Source organism: Vulpes lagopus, chromosome 4 (assembly GCF_018345385.1).
Source record: "Vulpes lagopus strain Blue_001 chromosome 4, ASM1834538v1, whole genome shotgun sequence".
Taxonomy (NCBI): Eukaryota; Metazoa; Chordata; class Mammalia; order Carnivora; family Canidae; genus Vulpes; species Vulpes lagopus.
Window position 1 is genome coordinate 125,033,331 of NC_054827.1, and position 18,170 is coordinate 125,051,500.

The 18,170-nt window shown below is 38.8% G+C and overlaps 1 protein-coding gene across 4 annotated transcripts in view; it reads right to left on the reverse strand.

The window, feature by feature from the left end:
• The window catches only part of CC2D2A (coiled-coil and C2 domain containing 2A), a 136,768-nt gene that overhangs the window by 16,348 nt on the left and 102,250 nt on the right, over window positions 1-18,170 (reverse strand). For all 4 annotated transcript variants that reach the window (XM_041751338.1, XM_041751336.1, XM_041751339.1 and 1 more), the window contains 6 exons: window positions 17,973-18,071; window positions 14,918-15,094; window positions 9,983-10,186; window positions 4,222-4,311; window positions 2,123-2,236; window positions 363-497 (listed from right to left, as the gene is read on the reverse strand). In XM_041751338.1, coding sequence (XP_041607272.1) covers window positions 363-497; window positions 2,123-2,236; window positions 4,222-4,311; window positions 9,983-10,186; window positions 14,918-15,094; window positions 17,973-18,071 — 819 coding nt within the window. The remainder of the gene's footprint in view (window positions 1-362; window positions 498-2,122; window positions 2,237-4,221; window positions 4,312-9,982; window positions 10,187-14,917; window positions 15,095-17,972; window positions 18,072-18,170) is intronic.

An 18,170-nucleotide genomic window follows, 5' to 3' on the forward strand; every position in this document is an offset into this window, starting at 1 on the left:
GGGACCCAGTCTTCTCAAGTGATAAATTTGCCTCACTTACTTCTCAGAAAGCCCTGAGTTAGGTACTTATAAACTCTATTTTGGAAGACACAAGTGAGGAGAGAGCCAGGACATAAGCTCAGGTCCTCTGAATCTGAGTTCTATATTCTTTAACGTCATTGTGCTTCTCTGCAGAATCCGGTGACTAATTCAACTGAAAGTTTAGGACAGACAGTCTTGCCACTGTGCTTGACATTATATTTCTATAACTGTTCTATGTGTATGTTTATATACATTTTTTGATACATAAAATATTATTAAATCAGTAGGTCTATTAAAAAAAAAAAAAACGAAAGCAACAGTCATCCAAAGGTAATACTTACATTATCAGGACCAATTAAACAGCCCACACTTTTTAAGGGACAGAATGTATCAAATTGACCATAAAAATGTCCGCTGCAGGGATTCCATATTAAATAGTGACTTTGCTCCCGAGTTAGCACATAGGCAGTTGGACCCTGAAGGAAAATAGTCATTAAAACAGTTTCCAATCATGCAATTGAGGTCAAGATCAGTTTGTACACACAATTCATTATTTTAGTCAGACCCCTCATTTCTAAAATTTATGGCTAATGATGAAAATTAGCTTGAAGTTCTAGGTTGCACTGGATTTTAAAACTAAAATCAAATGTTCCTTTTTGCAAAATGTTTGCATTTATTAGTACAGTATAGTAGACCAAATAGGGATAGTTGGTTAAGTACATAGAAGGCTGGGACGCCTGGGTGGTTTGGCAGTTAAGCGTCTGCCTTTGGCCCAGGGCATGATCCTGGAGTCCTGGGGTCCAGTCCCACATCCAGGCCCCTACATGGAGCCTGCTTCTCTCTCTGCCTATGTCTCTTCCACTCTGTGTGTGTGTGTCTCTCATGAATAAATAAATAAAATATTTTTTAAAAGTATATAGAAGGCTGATTATCTCTGAATACTATTTGTTTCTAATACAGTAATTAGTAGTTTAGATATAATAATGTAAATGTGTAGAAGATGTTTTGAAAAGATACACACCAAACTGTTAGTGAATACACCTGGGGCAGGGTGGTGTGTAGATTTGAGAGTTGGAGCCTGAAGAGGGACCTTAACTTTTTATTCTGAATACTTCTATATTATTGGATTATTATTATTACTTTTTTATAGTGAGCATGTATTCATTTATTGCTCATGTATGGATTTCCTTTGATGCTCACAATAGCCTTCCGGGGAAGGCAGGACAAAATTTATTATCCTCATTTCCTTACAAAGCCCAGAGTTGTGAATTGACTTGCTTTGAGCCCCACAGCTCATGAGGAATGGGCAGACCTTTGAACTCAGGCCTTGTGACTTCCTAGCCTAATATTCTTTTCCTTGTACTCGGCTCCCTGGAAGATAACAGTGGAGAATGAATTAGTTTTTGGACGTGATACTACCTGCCCAGTGGCAACTTGTACTACCTAATTCCGCAGGATTCCTGGAAACTTGTGTCCTCTTTTTGATACAGTCTTTGAATAAGCTGCTTCAACTCATGAATTTTGTAAACTCGCACCCCAAGTGATCCTAATTCTCCCCAAATTTAGGGACATTTGCATGGGCTGGGGAAACATTCTAATAGTTGCGATCTCCAGTCTAATAAATGTAACAATAGTATGAAAATATAGCTGCTAACATTATTTTTTTTGCTTCTGGGGTTATCTGCTGTGTTTCCTTTTGCCTGCTGGTTAGTAGCAGAGGCCGGAGGAAGCAGTTCATGACAGGAGAGATCTCTAACCTTGTCACATTTCTTCAGATCCCCATCACTCCTTAGCATGAGTAACACTCGATCACCAAGAGAATCAAAATTCTTAGGAACGTGAGTAGGTGGGGCCTTTGAGTGGCAAAGAGTTCAGATTTGCCAAAAAAAGCTCCCCCAACTGAAGCAGTGATCAGAGTCTGAGTACCACTAAAAACCATTTAATGTCTCATCACTGCTTTTCTCTGACCTTGGTGGAATCTCTGGGCCACTTCCCTTGGAACTCAAAGGATCGTTATGCAAATTAGTTCATAATCTGGAACATAACACAAGCATGTTAGACAACTATTATCTTTTGTTGGAGCCAGCCTGAGTGGTCTTACCTCAGGAATAGCATTGCCCATCATGAGCCAGGCCTTCTTTCCCAGAAAGAGAAAATAATTACATAGTAATACTGCATGCTCTTCTTCATCTCCTGCTAGGAGATCCAGAAATTGCTGACAGAAAGAAAAGAAAAAGTATGTTGTATTGACTGACTGCTTCATTTTGGATTGGCCATACAGGATTTAAAAAAATTCACTGTTAAAAATTAGTGCCTTAAAGTAGAAGATCTATTTTAAAAATCTTTTTTCCAGATTTTGGCACTATGTTTTTTGTTTTTGTTTTTTAAAATTTAAACTCAGTTTGCCAACATATAGTATAACACCCGGTGTTCATCACATCATGTGCTCTCCTTAGCGCCCATCACCCAGTTACCGCATCCTCCCACCCACCTCCCGTGCTGCAACCCTTTGTTTATTTCCCAGAGTTAGGAGTCTCTCATGGTTTGTATTCCTCTCTAATTTTTCCCCACTCGGTTTCCCTCCTTTCCCTTATGGTCCCTTTCACTAATTCATTGAAATGAACAAACAAACATTGGTATTTTCTCTGACACTGATTACAAGGATGTCTAGAATCAACACTTTGGGTGGGGGAGACAAATTTCAAAGTTTCACTTTTCATTTTGAATTTATGATAGCCCACCATGTGTCGAATAATTTTTTAAAGACTATTTTTACAGCACAGTTTTCATTTCATAGCATACTTGGGAGGAAGAGATTTCCCATCTACTGTTGCCCCCACACAGTATCAATATCTATCCGCAGAGTGGTATGATTGTTAGAACTGATAGACCAACATCTGACACTTCATAATCACCCAGAGTCCACAGCTTATGGTAGGGCTCCCTCTTGGTGTTGTACCTCCTCTGGGTTGTGAGAAATGTGTAATGACATGCACCCATCATCAGAGTATCACAGAATGATTTCACTGCCCTAAAAATCATTTGTGCTCTGCCTATTTATATCTCCCCCTGCCCTGCTCCCAAATAGTTTTAAGCACATTGCATGCCTTAACTCCCCCTAGAATAATCCTAGAATAAACTTTTGAGGGAGGTACTCATCTTCCCATTTTATAGATGAGAAAGTGCAAACAGGGAGCGGTGAGGGATCCCTAGGGAGTGGTAAAGTTTGTCTGAGTCTGGAGCACATGAATTATTCTGTTCTTTGTGTATTTTCTTTAGATGTCTTGAGGTTGTAGAAATGCTACCTCTAATACTGTCAACATTATGTTATCAAAATATACTGAGGAATGAAAAAATTTAAAGTGTACTTAAATTTCTTTGGTTTAAAGATATCTTTCAAAGGGCGTCATAGGATATTGTTTAATTTTATGCAAACACAGTACCACATGAAATCCAGAAGAAGAATGAATACCTGTGATAATGTGTTCACTTCATATAAGATCCATTTGCATGTTATGTAACATACATAGATTGAAAATTCTATGAGGGCATAGGCAATGTTTATTTTGTTCATAGCCCAAACTTAGTACAATGTCTGATATATAATAGTGGACCAGGAAGTACATGCAGAATCAGTAATGACATGGTGTGCCTTAAGAAGCCCATAAACGGGGATCCCTGGGTGGCGCAGCGGTTTGGCGCCTGTCTTTGGCCCGGGGCGCGATCCTGGAGACCTGGGATCGAGTCCCACATCGGGCTCCCGGTGCATGGAGCCTGCTTCTCCCTCTGCCTGTGTCTCTGCCTCTCTCTCTCTCTCTGTGTGACTATCATAAATAAAAAATTTAAAAAAAAAAAAAAAAGCCCATAAACGATGGAATATGCAAGTTCCAAATGTAATAGAGAATGTAAGTTTTTTTTTAAATAAATAAATCTGGGATATTGTTAAGGTCATACTGGGAGGGTAAATCAGTATTAAGACTTCTGAAATGTTTTTTATTTTTGGTGCGAATAGTTTTTTCTTAATTTCTAAACTTGGGCAAACTGAACCAAATTGCAGAATTTAGCTCAGTCTGCTAAACAGATGACCAAATGGATTTTATAAGGACTAATGAATGTTGCAATTTAAAATTATACAAGCCTTTGGCCAATGTTCAATGAAGTCAGCTCAAACTAGTAAATCTGTGAGAAAGAACTACTTACATCAGATGTGCTCCACAGGTCACAGATGCCAGCAAATGAAACAGTGTCAGGTAAGAAAGGAATCAATGACACATATCGAGCCACCAGTTCCTGTTTAAGCAGAAAATAATTGAACAGTTCCTGTTTTAAAAAAAATAATTTCTGACAAAATAGAAAGTTGAATACTCTTTTCTTGCAAGAAAATTTCATAATATCACAAACATTTATGTGTACAAAATGAAGTGAATGCTCACCAAGTGTTTACTGAATGTTGTGCTAACATTATGTCATTTCATCCTCTGCACACATCCAATGAAGGAAGTCACTGTTAATATCCATCTTTTACAGATGAAGACACTGGCTCATAGATCTCTTTGAAATGTCCTCTTTTTTCCCCCTGTACTTCCTTACTTTCCCATATAGGAAGACTTTTCACAATAATCTTGTATTTTCTCTAGCCCAGTCCAGAAAGCAGCCATTTCTCCAAGGAGATTTTAGAGAGCAATAGTAATTAGAAATCAAGATCAGGGAATCATTGTAGTTTTAACTCATATTTCTGCAGTCTCTAAGGAGATTGAACATCTTTTCTTATGCTTATTGGCCTTTCAAGTTTATACTTCTGTGAATTTTTTTTTTTTTTTAAGGAGAAAACTTTTTGGCACAGTCATTCCTATCCTTGTTAAATTAACAGAGTGAAGTAGTGATTTTTAAACAGTTTAAGCTGGTTTCTCCCAAATGAGTTTCACTAAATTAGGTTGGTAGGCCAGTCAGGTTACTATCACCTAGTATTGTTGTAAGGAGAGAGACCGTCTGTGAAGCAAGTATACAGCTCTTCCAATGGTTACTCTTTCATTCACATGATCAGTTGAGGTGCACAAAATAATAAAACTTCTATTTAAAAAGGAATCATGTCAAGGACAAAATAGAGAGGGTGAGCAACACTGCAAAGCTCAAGAGATGCAGGGCTGGCCCTGGGAAAATGGCTTTCTCCAAAAGGGCTGCTCTACTATTTTCCTTCTCAGGCTATTTCAAATCTAACAAGCTACTTCCTTAGAAGTACTGCCATTGGTGAGAATTTGTCTTGTTAGGAACTCCACTTTCTATTCCTTTGGAAAACCTACAAACCCCTGAGGTCTCTGTTTCACCCCCTGGTGTGCATGGATAAGGGAGGATTATAGAAGTGACTGTAAGAGGAGTTGGACCAGCAGGCACCACACACAGCCCTAGGCTTTGGGAGAAGGCCTTGCTTGCTTGCAACGGTGGCTCACGTGGTCTAAGCATACACTTGGATAACAGTCTACTGCATGGGCTGGGAGGTAGCCAGGCCTTGGATGTGTTTCCTTGGAAGACAGCTCTGATGGTAGACACGATGTTTAGCCCTACTCTTCAGGCATTATCTAAAAACCTTTTGTATTTTATCAGAACTCAAAGACTAAAAGACATTCCTACCCTGTCTCATCACCAGCCCAACTGGCTATTTAGAGAAAAGTTGCCCCGTGGCTGGCAGGATCAGTCCCACTATGAATTTCTGTTTCAGTATTTTGTACATTTTCTTATTGATTTGCAGGTATTTTTAAAATATATTCTAGTTGGTGTTCATTTGTCTATTATATATGTTGTCAACATCATATTTGTGGTTTTTCATTCTTTGTGGTGTCTTTGATAAAACCCAAGTTCTCACTCTTAATATGGCCAAATGTATCATTCTTTTTTATAGCTTGTGCTTTTTTCTATCTTGTTTAAGAAATACTTTCTATTTCAAGTCATAAAGATGAAAATGCCTTCACATGTAAGTCCTCAATCTGTCTGCACTTGAGTGATATGAAGTAGGAGTCTATTTTTTATTTTTTCCATATGTAAAAATCAGTAAACTTTGTGTAATAGTCAATCTTTTCCTTACTAATTTCCAATGCCAGCTTTGTCATGTGTCAGGTTTGAGTGGGTCATATTTGAGTGGACTTTTAATTTTTTTCCATTTTTCCCTTTGTTATCTGTGTGCCAATACCATTTGCTTTCATTACCATGGTCTCATAAATAGTCTGGATATATGGCATGGCAAATCTTCCCACTGAGTTCTTCTTATTCCTCAAGATATCTTGGCTATTTTGGCTCTTTGCACCATCGTATAAATATTAGAATCAGCTTGTCAAAGGCCACTATAAACAGTTTAAAAATCTAGTCTGGGGGCAGCCCGAGTGGCTCAGTGGTTTAGCACTGCCTTTAGCCCAGGGTGTGATCCTGGAGACCTGGGATCGAGTGTCACATCAGGCTACGTGCATGGGACCTGCTTCTCCCTCTACTTGTGTCTCTCACAAATAAATAAATAAAATCTTAAAAAAAAAATCTAGTCTGACAGGCTTTGTCTTTTAACTGTAAAGTTTAATCTGTTTGCTTTGTGATTACTGGTAAGCATTTAGACCATTTCTACTACCTTATTCTGTGCTTATTTTTCACATTTTTTTCTACATTTCTTTTTGTTCTCCCCACTCTCTTCATCCTCATCTTCATCATTTCTTTCTTTCTTTCTTTCTTTCTTTCTTTCTTTCTTTCTTTCTTTCTTTCTTTCTTTCTTTCAGATTTCATTTATTTATTCACGAGAGACACAGAGAAAGGCAGAGACATAGGCAGAGGGAGATGCAGGCTCGTTGCATGGAGCCTGACGCGGGACTCCATCTCAGGACCCCGGGATCATAACCTGAGCCAAAGGCAGATGCTCAACCATTGAGCCACCCAGGCGTTCCCCATTTTATTATTTTATCTCCTGCCACTTTGAAAGTTACATGCACTTAAATTTTTTTTTAAGTGATTAATCTAGAAACTTCAACTTGGGGGCATCTTGGTGGCTTAGTCAGTTGAGCCCCCAACTCTTGATTTTGGCTCAGCTCATGATCTCAGGGTCATGTGATTGAGCCATGTTGAGCTCCACACTTAGCACAGAACCTGCTTGTCCCTCTCCTTCCCCGTCTGCCATTCACCTGCTTGTGCATGGTCTCTCTCTAAAATAAGTAAATAAAATCTTAAAAAAAAAAAAGAAATTTCAACGTGAATATTTAGCTTAAACTCTAAAAGTTAATAAATATCTTTGCTCTCCTCTTGGAAAAATGCAAGGGTATTAATATTATCAATCCTATCCTGACATATATGCATTTTACCCCAGGATTTTTGTTTTATCACTGGTTTTCATCCTCATTACTATTATTATTGATTTGAAGATAATGCCTGTTTAGATTTACTCACAAATTTCCCATACCATTATGTGTAGAGTCTAGGATTTTCTCAGAGTTTTCCTTCTCTTTGAAGTATATTTTTTAGAAATTTCTTAAGTGAGAATCTTCTGGTTGTAAATTCTCCCAATGTTTGTGTGAAAGATGGTTTCACTGGATATAAATAAATAGTTTGATGGCCATTTTCTTTCAGCCTTTTGAAAGCCTTCTCTGACTTTCATTTGTGCAGCTGAAAAGTCTATTGGATGCATCATTGATTTTTTGTAGAAAATCTGTTTTCTCCTCAGCTGCTTTTAAGATCATCTTTGTCTTTGTAGTTCCCTATGGTATGCCTAGATTTTAATTTCATTTTATTTATCTTGTGTTGGATATATTGAGCTTCCTGCATCAGAGAGGATTGTTGTCTACATCAAATTTTATAAATTCTCAGTTAATCTCTTTGAACATTGCCTTTCTCCTTTCATACAGGTTTGGTCCTCCTCCCTCTATCCTCCATGTCTCTTAACCTTTCCTTTTAATCTTCTATTTTTTTTGCTATCATTGTGCTATATTCCAAGTAAATTATTTGCATGCATATTCCAGTTAACCAGTTCTCTCTGTAGTTACCTGTATGTAACTTAACTCTGTATTTTACTGTATTTAATGTTTTGCTTGAGCTAGCTCATTTTCTAATTTTAACTATTCTATATTTCTATAAATACCATGCAATATTTTTAACAATCTGCCTGTCAGTTCTGATAGTCTACTGTTCTTCTGTCACATTTTCAATTCCCTGGATTTCTTAAAATTAGTAAACATATCTATTTTATATTCTTAGTCTGATAATTCTAGTATCTGCAGTCTTTGTGGCCGGATTCTGCGGTGTGTTATGTGTACTAACTCTCACCATCTTCATGGTGACATATTTCTTCATTGATGATCTTTTATATGGTTGTGTTGCTTGGAACTTTGGAACCTTTTCTGTTTGTTTTTAAAAATTGTATTTATTTATTCATGAGAGACACGCAGAGAGAGAGACAGAGACATAGGCAGAGGGAGAAGCAGACTCCATGCAGGGAGCCCGATGCGGGACTCGATCCCGGGTCTCCAGGATCACACCTTGAGCCAAAGGCAGACACTCAACTGCTGAGCCACCCAGGCATCCCTTTTCTGTTTGTTTTTAAGGCTGAGGAAATTTAATTTAAATTTCAATTATATTTTCAGTTGAAGTTTTTTTGGGGGGTCCTACCGGCAGTGTAAATTCCAGTCCCAAATGTGAATAAATACAACTTAGTGATTGGGAATTCCGTGGAGAGACTTTTCACATTTCTCTTCCATCCAGAGTCAAGACTAAGACAGGCAAAATTCCTTGCAGGGCAGTTCCTGACTTAGCCACTGTTGACATTACCTGTCAATGGTCCTAACTGTACCTGAGTCTCTAATTCAACCCTTCTGCCTACGCTGGCACCACGTATTAACTCCTTCCCCTATAGCCTTGTGGCCATCTTGAAGCCCAATTTGAGGCATTAGGAATTATCAGATGACCTCAGAGCAAATGCTATTTCAGGCTCTCACTCTTATGAAATCTGCTTCGTGGTTTCCTATCTCTCAAGTTGCCCCCTTCACCTTATTTCTATGTCAGCCATGATTTTAAAGATGGTTTAAAGATTTTATTCATCACTCCTAAGCGTTCTCTCCTGGGAGAAGTTTTCTGCATTATTTACTATGCTAGGAAGAATAGAGGGAAGTCCCTATTATGGTTTTTAATAAAAATTGATTAATAAAGCAAATTAAATGTGGAACACAGGTTTTTCTTTTGATATATCTTTATCTGCAAATAGATATATCTTCACTGTGTTCCTAAATTATTATGTTAATGACTTATTAGCAGCAACTACTCCCTATACTACCCACTCACTAAAATAGTTATGGGTTACAGTATTCACTTAAAAATAGCCTGCTTAACATATGACTTCTGTTCGTGTGTGGTTGTGATGGGTAGGGTGCTTTGCAGCCAGAGAATGTGCATGTATATTTAATGGCCCAGTATGATTATATTCTGTGGTGATGATGGCTTACATGTTGTGCATCCTCAAATCTTGGAAATAATTTGCTTAATTTGAATTCAATGATGCCTATAATATTAAGTATAATATTGAATTGTTATCTTGCTATAGTAGAATGTGCATGATTTCTGAAGTGAGAGGCCTAGGATCAAATCCCAAAAACTGATGGAAGACACATAATGGAGACATGTTTATGTAAGACACTGCAAAAGTGTAAAGCATCTTCCAAATGTTAATTTCCAGAACCCAATATAGTGCCAGGGACACAGGAAGCTCTGCATAATTATTCACTGAAAGAATGAACTAAGGATTACTACCCTCTCTGGTACCTTCAGACTTTTCTACAGAAAGTGAGCCTCAGGGTAATAAAAAAGTGTTAGTCATTTCTTTCACCACTAATGATCTCAATATAGGGACTACTTAAGTACTATGAAATAGAGTAATTAAGAGGGCAATATATTAAAATTTTAACACATTTTTAGCAGCAGCCCTGATTGGCTATGAAATACTTACTGCCGTTGCCTGAGGATTGTTGGGACAGGCATCCAGGAGCTCCTGTGGAGGGTTTAAAGGCTTCAGGTAACGAGTGACAAAGACAGTTTTTCCACTTATGTCAGTCACTGTTGTGAGGCACTGGCGATGTGGAAACTTTAAGGCACATTCAGTTTGAAACTTCTCTGTTGCTTGAAGCAATTTCTCATCTTCCTGAGAATCAAACTTTAAAAACAAAGATTATGGAGTCACATACGATTACTGGAGACACAGCAGAACTTGTTGAAAACCCACAGTCAACCTGAACTACATGTGTGCTTTTAGGAACTATGATTAAGTGACTCCTTACAATATTGTCATGCTTTTATTTAATTATATTTATAATCTAAAAATTAGGTGGATTAATTAAATACTTAAAATATATTGAACAGAATTGAAAAAAAGTAGTCAATAGGCAAGCAGTCCTATGGAAACTTTAAACACCTCTAAAAATGAACTATGATGTACTCATTTTGATTGATGTAACCAACCAATAGTTTTATGTGTATTTTGACATTGGTTTTAGAGCGGAGAGGGCTTCAGAAATCTAACATATCAAATGCAAAGCTTGAGCAACTCGTGTTAAATGCATAACAAATTGACAGATATATTGGTATGTTAAGTTTTGAATCCATAATCAATGTAATACATAATAGTAATGGGTCACAGGGAAAATGGAAACAACTAAAAAGAACAAATGTATTATGTTTATTTTAAGCATTTCTCTGATCCAAGATGAGCTACCAGTTCCCAGACTTCTGGTAGTAACTCAAAGCAGATGAAACAGAACAATTTTCATTTGCCTTTAGACACATGTTGTGACTTTTTCCCTTAAAATTATTGCTAAAAAAAAAGTTTGAATAGAGCAGATATTTAAATGTTTTTACAAGATTTTTGTTGCTTAGTGTAAAAGTATACATATGGTTGCTTACATTTCAAAGGGTTTCAAGACAAACTCAAATACAATTTTTTAACTTTTTATTTATTTATTTTTTAAATTTGGACTTTTTAAAAAAGATTTTATTTATTCATGAGAGAGAGAGAGAGAGATAGAGAGAGAGAGAATGAGTAGGGGGAGCGACAGAAGCAGAAGGAGAAGCAAGGTCTCTGCTGAGCAGGGAGCCTAATGTGGAGCTCTATCCTAGGACCCTGGGTTCATGACCTGAGTTGAAGGCAGATGCTTAACCCACAGAACCACCCAGGCACCCCTGATCTTGTTTTTTATCTGCAGTACTAGTACCACCTGGCACACAGTACATGTCGTAATTGTTTCACAAATACTGTTCAGTGAATGAGCAAGTGCATAGAAAACATCCCCTTACTTTTTGATGACTTCACATTGAATCTAGGCTACCCTGCTGTTCTTGATTACTGTTACATTGGGGCTGGACTGTGGCTTTTGTTTCTAATTTGATTGCTACATCCTGAAGGATTGGGGTGGCGGTTGCGGGGATTAAGTAGGAAGCACCTCCAGAAGCCTCCCATATATTCTCATGGGATGTCCCTGACATCTGAATTTGAATATCATCATCGTCATAACCACCTACTGCTCAGCATAGTGCCAACACATGGTAGCTGCCCAGCAGACATTATGATGGAGATATAAATAAATGAAAAGGTGAGCTCCTAAGACTTACTTGGTATGGGTGTGTCACCGACTCCTGGGATATAACTGTCACCCCAGAAATAATATAACTTTATTATAAAGATGGGTAATTATGAAACAAGGGTGGTATGAAACAAAGCACCTAGTGAATTCATCCATTTCCCTTAAACTCATTCATTTACTTACACATCCAATTGTTTGCTGAGAGTCTAAAAGGTTCCAGGCACTGTGAATAAATGAGTATGAAACAGTACCCTCAAGTAACTTCTAGTCTAGAGGAAAGCATTAATAATAATTTCAAGTCAATTTGAAATACTTGACCAGAGATTCTATGGAGATAAACATGGGGTGCTAAGGAAGCACTTAAGAGGCAGAAATAGGCATTGTCCAGAGACAGCAACAAAAACCTTGAATCAGTCCTGACCATTGGACTTACAGATTGAAGAAACGGTGTCTAAAACTTTTCCTACCTCTTGGGCCTGGATGTGCTGTTGTGTTTTTTGAGTACATATCTAGTGCTTCATGAGAGCAGGGCCTATGCTTGAATCATCTTGTGGTCCTCTCTGCACTGAGCATACACAGGTAAGCATTTAAGTAAGTATTATTAATGACCATTAATACTTGCTTAGGTCATCAGGATGCCATTTAATGGAGCGATGCAGTGATTCAAAGGAGTATGCCGTATTGGTAATCCAAGAAGTGCCAAAGGAAAGCTAAATACTAAAAGAAGTTGGGTTATTACAAAACAAATTAAGGGCTAACTGACAAATTCTCAGTTTGATTCAACATGAAGTTTGGAAGATTTCTTAACTGGGTCAATTTTTTAGCTCTAGGTTAGTGTCAGAGAAAATCGAATGGGTTTAAAACCTTTTGGGTAGCTACACTATGACAGCTCCACCCATCAGAAATCATTGTCACAGCTGCACTGTCTCTGTAGGAAGCAGCTCATGGATTTTATAGGCTTGGACACAGTAGAGATAGTGCCCAGGATGCAGGTTACATCCACACCTATAACTTCCTACATTCAAAGCTAAAAATGGGCCAAAAAAAGCTGGGCATTCTTTAAGGAACTTTAGATGTCTGTGATTCATTGTCAAGGGATCACACATATACTAGGACCTAGCAGCTTCCATAAAGTGGCAAGGGACAAAAAGCAGCTAAGTGAAAGCCTAATAACTACTAACCAACGAATGTAAAACAGAATATTTGGTATACCTTTTTAAGCATGTCATTCATCTATCAGAGGCAAGAAGGAAAAAAAGAAATGAGAGGAAGACTTTATTAACAGAAATAATCTATTTTTAAAAATTTACTTTTATCAAGACAATGTAGTTACAGTAGGAGTTTCAGGAGTTGCTACCGATTCTTACGAAAATTCCATGAGTAAATCCATTTAAAAAGTCATAGGGAATGGGTCCCCATGGGATGATCGTGGAGGGAAGACTCTGATCTGCTAATCCTGGAAGTTGCTGATTAAGTGGAAAAACAGTTCCAGGTTGTGGCCTCTATTATCTTAGGGTGAGAGCTTGTCTCTCCTGAATCATCTGCAGGGGAACCACCGAGTAGTGTTTTCTGCCACTGTGTTTAGGACATCTGAGTGCCTCAGTCCACATGCCTTCCTCATCAAATAGCAGCAAAGAACCTGTGTCCTCCAAAGGGTTTTTTAAGCCCTTGTTTCAGAGGCCTAAGAGAAATGCTCCATGCAGCCACAGTGGGGCAGTGAAATGCCACCAAAGGACAGCCTAGTTACCTGGCTGTAAGCAGGGAAGGTTGCAGGACCTGAGGGCCATTTCAGAGCCCGAAGGGGGTCAATGCCAGGAATTGCGCCAGGTGCTAAGGCGGCTCTGGTTTTCAGGCTTTCAGCCAAGGTCACAGACTGCTTTCAAATGTTTTGTAAGCTCACCTCCAGATGGAGTGCTTTTTCTTCATTAGGAATACATAGAAATAGCAAAATCATCTTTTGTCTGAGAGCATTTTTCTATGTCAACATGCTTGTTGGCTTTCTCTTGAATTTATATGTAAAGAAAAAACATTCAGAATACATATTTCACTTCCTAGAAATATTCTGAAATGCATATATTTTGCCATGTTTTCTAGAGAACATTTTTGTCACAGCGTCAGTGACAAAGGCTAACATAGAAGATTAATTTGAATTTTAGTAGATTTATTTTTCCAATAATCCTTGCAAAGGGCAATAGTATTTTTCCCTGTGAACCAAATTGTAATACTGTAACAGAAAGAGGAATGTACTCATTTTTCCCCATCTCCATCTGAGTCGTAATAATAAAGAGTCAGCATGAGAATCCATGCAGTTGAGTTTAGTAGGTGACAAGCTGGGTTTAAACATGAACGTGAGCTCTGTGGGATTTTTATCTGCTTTTCTAGGCTGCTGTATCTCCATGCCTGAAAAATGCCTGTCACATAGAAGATGCTCAGTAAATATTTTTGACTATGTATAGTTTCGAGTCAGACAGACCTTTAATTGTTAGCTCTGAATTTACTGCCTGAATGAACTGGAGAGTTGAGCCTTGTTTTCCTCCTGTCTCAATCAGAGACCAACCGTACAGTACAGCTGTGAGTATTAAGAGAGCACGTGTGTCAAATGTCTGACACGGTGCTGAGGACTGAGTAAGAACTCAGTACATGGTGGTGGTGGTAGTGCCGATTGTATTAGTTTTTAGAATAAAAAGGTCATGATCAATACTTTCTCCCCAAATCAATGAAGGCAGTGCACATCAATGCTGCATAAGCATGTTACATTGAGAAAGTGTCTCCTGGCTATAAGGGTTGGGACACAGTTGCCAACAAATGGAAATTCTGGAAACTCTTAGTTGTAGATTGGTTCAGAATTAGAGGTACTTTTGCATATATTTATTTGTTTCTGTCTGAAGGCACTGAAATGAGGTAACCCCTGGAGATCTAGCCTTATGATCCTATACATTGATTCAACCCACAGCACAACCAAGGATGTGAGGTTAGATATGGAGATGTATTTTGGCATGCTTGCCAATAAACATCAATATAAAAGAGGAGTTTGCTATTTTTTCTTCCATTAAGAAAATTCTTCTAAACCTGGACCATGTTTATGTTTGTCTTGCTTGAAAGTTTAAGTTGTTGATCAACCGAATTATTGGCTCAATGGTACAAATCTGCAATCTCATATTCTGTTCAGACCGTAGAGTAGTGAATGGACAGTGTAAGGAGACTTCTGCATGTGCCATGCAGTCTGCATTTATGAAGCATAGCCTAGCAAGCATTTGTTGTGTCTCATCAACATCAGACATGCGATTCTAAAGTGGAAGTGGGGTTACCTTTTCTCGAACCAACTCCCCGGGAACCAGCTGAGGCTCGATGGTAATGAACAGGGTGATGTAGGAGCCTTCACTCAGGCTTCGTACAGAGTCAAAACCCCGCTCCATAATCATGCTTCGCTCCTTACTGTAGCCCAGAAGAACAGGGGGAATGTCTATTTTAAATGTTCCATCAATCTGTGAAGAACATATGACTTGGTAAACATACTAGTGGTTTTCCAATGGAAGTTCAAAGGCAAGTGTCGACTCTTCACTGATGAGTCCAATAAAGACTGTTCAGCCTGGTCTTCAAGTCTCACCCTATCTCTCACAGGAAGGGCTATGTCCCTGCCTCTGCACAGGTCAGCAGAGCATGTATTAGCTCTGTAGATTGACAGTAACAATAGGTCACCTGGGTTCAAATCCTGGATTACACTCCAAGTACCTCACCTTGTGCGCTTATAAAGTACCTATTTGTATGGTAGTTAGGTGTGCTGACTGAATAGATATCTAACACTCCAAAAAATGCCTGTCATATGCTCAGCACACAATATTGTTGGCCAGTAGTCATTCCCCCTTTTCTGGAATGCCCCAGCTTTTCATCCCCCCTTGCAAAGTATTCATCATTATTTTCAGACTTGAGCCAGATGTTGTCTCCTTTGTGAATTATTTTGTTATCCCTAGCAGCCTCACACATGGTTTGCATCGTCCGTGTTTGTTACTGTGACACGTTCGGCCAGACTTTATAGTTGTGTGCATATCTATCCCTTTGTTCTGGATACCTGACTTCTCTGTGAATAGATCTATATATCACTCCCATTTAGACCACCCTTCTCCAATGTATAGCAATGTTTTGTATATACAGCAGGTGCTCAATATATGCAGGCTTAATGCACTACAAGTCACTTATATAAAGTGACCTGGTTTCTGTAGAGGCTCCAAAAGACAAGGATTTCCACTCTTGCATAGCCAACACAACAATAAGTTTATTAAAGACTTATTAAAGACTGTCTGGTGCCACACAAATATTCAGAGCTGGAATTTGAAATTCACATACTTACAGAGAATCTAATTTCCTTTCAGTCTTTAGTGGCATTTATGTCTCAGGAGAAACAGAGAAAGAAGTTAAACTTTCAGTGATTGCACCTTCCAGGGAGGTATTAAGTGAGCTGTTGTTTATTTTCCTCCTTATACCGGTGCTTTCCCCCAGAGCCTGCACCAGGAGGGCAGGTGAGAGGGTACAGGGAAAAGGATACAGAAATAATGCCGTGAAATGTGCAGCTGAAATAACTGAGCAGATCTGATTTGGGAAATACGTAGATGACTTAGAAAGGATGGGAAACTATCTCCAAATAGTTGAAGTGTAAGGATTTAAGACAGGGTTTCTCAGCCTGGGCACAGCTGATACTGGGGCCTGATGATTGTCTGTGGTGGGGGCTGTCCTGCACCCTGTGGGGTGTCCACAGCATTCCTGGGCTGCACTGACAAGATGCCAATAACTCTCCCCACTGGTTGTGACAAACAGAGGTATTTCTAGATCCTGCCAAATGTCCCCTGTGGGTGCATGGAAATGCACAAGCTTTGGAGTCAGATAAAATTTTTAAGTGACAAACGTAATAAAATCATTCTCAAAAGTAATACTGAAATGTATAAACCCAAAACTTGAATGGTTCTCTCTCCTTTTACCAGTCTTATTCCCCAGGGATAAGCAATGTGAGAGCATTGTGGGAAGTAGGGAAAATCTGAATCCTGCTCTGCTGTAAGCTTTGGGATTTGAGTAGTGGCTTCACCTCTCTAGGCTTCTGTTTATTCATCTGTAAAATGGGAACAATAAAGCTGACTGGCTTGTTGTGAGGTTTAATTGAAGTGACATACAAATCAGCTAGTAACGTCCTATAATGTGTGTCTAAATATAGCTATTCCTACTGTTAGTAGTGAGTTGGGATTCGACATGTTACATGTAGCTCCAAACCAGGACCTACGAATAGGGAAGCACATAGATTATGGCAAGAAATTTATAACACAGCCTGGCAAAGAGATCAAATTGCCTCATGAAGTCATGAGTTCCCTGTTTGTAGAGACGCTCAGAGTATGGACATTACCACAATACAGTAAAGGACATTCATTTATCAAGAATGGATTTGGAGTAATTACCTCTGAGTACCCTTCCAAATGTGAAATTTGGCAACGCCAAATAAATGGCAGTTTCGTTTACAAACTCATGTGCTCTTAAAAAATTTTTTTTTCATTTAAGATCTGTTCAAAGAGGGAAATGTAAATTTTTTGGCCAGCATATCACAGAAGCTTCACCTGAGACTGACTGTCCCTTTGTCTAGGGGGAGAATTGTAATTCTAATTGTTCCTGAGATTCCAACCCATCCAAGCCTCGGTCTTGCTGAAGACTCTGTGGCTGGGGTGACGCTTGCTCTGTGTGGTCATCTCATGTGGAATTAAACCGCCCCCTCTGTAGCTGTGGGAGATTAGTGGCTCAAAGCCTCCTGTTGCCATGGATTTAATACCAGGGTATTAAAGCCATTGCAGAATCTTTCACTGTCCCAGATTAGAGCTACTAAATCATTCAAGAGTTGTTAACCTAATGGGTCCCCTTCAGCAAAATCATTAAACTCTGAAGAAGGGTGTCTTAGTTGAACAAGCCTGTACCAACCATTTTTCATGTCTGAAATAGTGAGCACTCTAGAAACATTAGTAGAATGCACGTGATTAAATGAGCCATCACTGTCCTGATTGTTCCCTTTACATTACTTTCAGGCACCCATCCACTCCACTTTTGTCATTTTGACAAGTTTCCACTTTGTCCCACCTCTGCTTCACTTCTATTTAAATGTTAGAAAAATTCTCAGATTGGAACAGTCCTCCATTAACACCTAACTCTGCAGGAATTGGATGCTTTACAAGTCACGCAAATATGACACAAGATCAATGGCTTTTTATCTTTCCAACTGCGGCTTGCACACAGGTTCTCTCAATGTAGAGGGTAGAGACCTGCAAAGAAAGCTGTAACAGAAGTGGATACAGCCATTCCCTCGTTTCATGGGATTCTGACTTCGATCCTTACCTTGGCTTGGAAATATATCGTGCTAAATGGAATTTTCACGCTTCCCAACCAGTGTCTCTCAATACGGGTGTGGATTCCGCTTCCTCTTTCACGGTCATCCTGAAGGAAAGTAGGAAGTGATAACTTTAAGAACTCCAGCCACTCATTTATTTAATCTGCCCCAGGAAAATGGTGGGGTTTAGCTGAAAGCCCATGGGC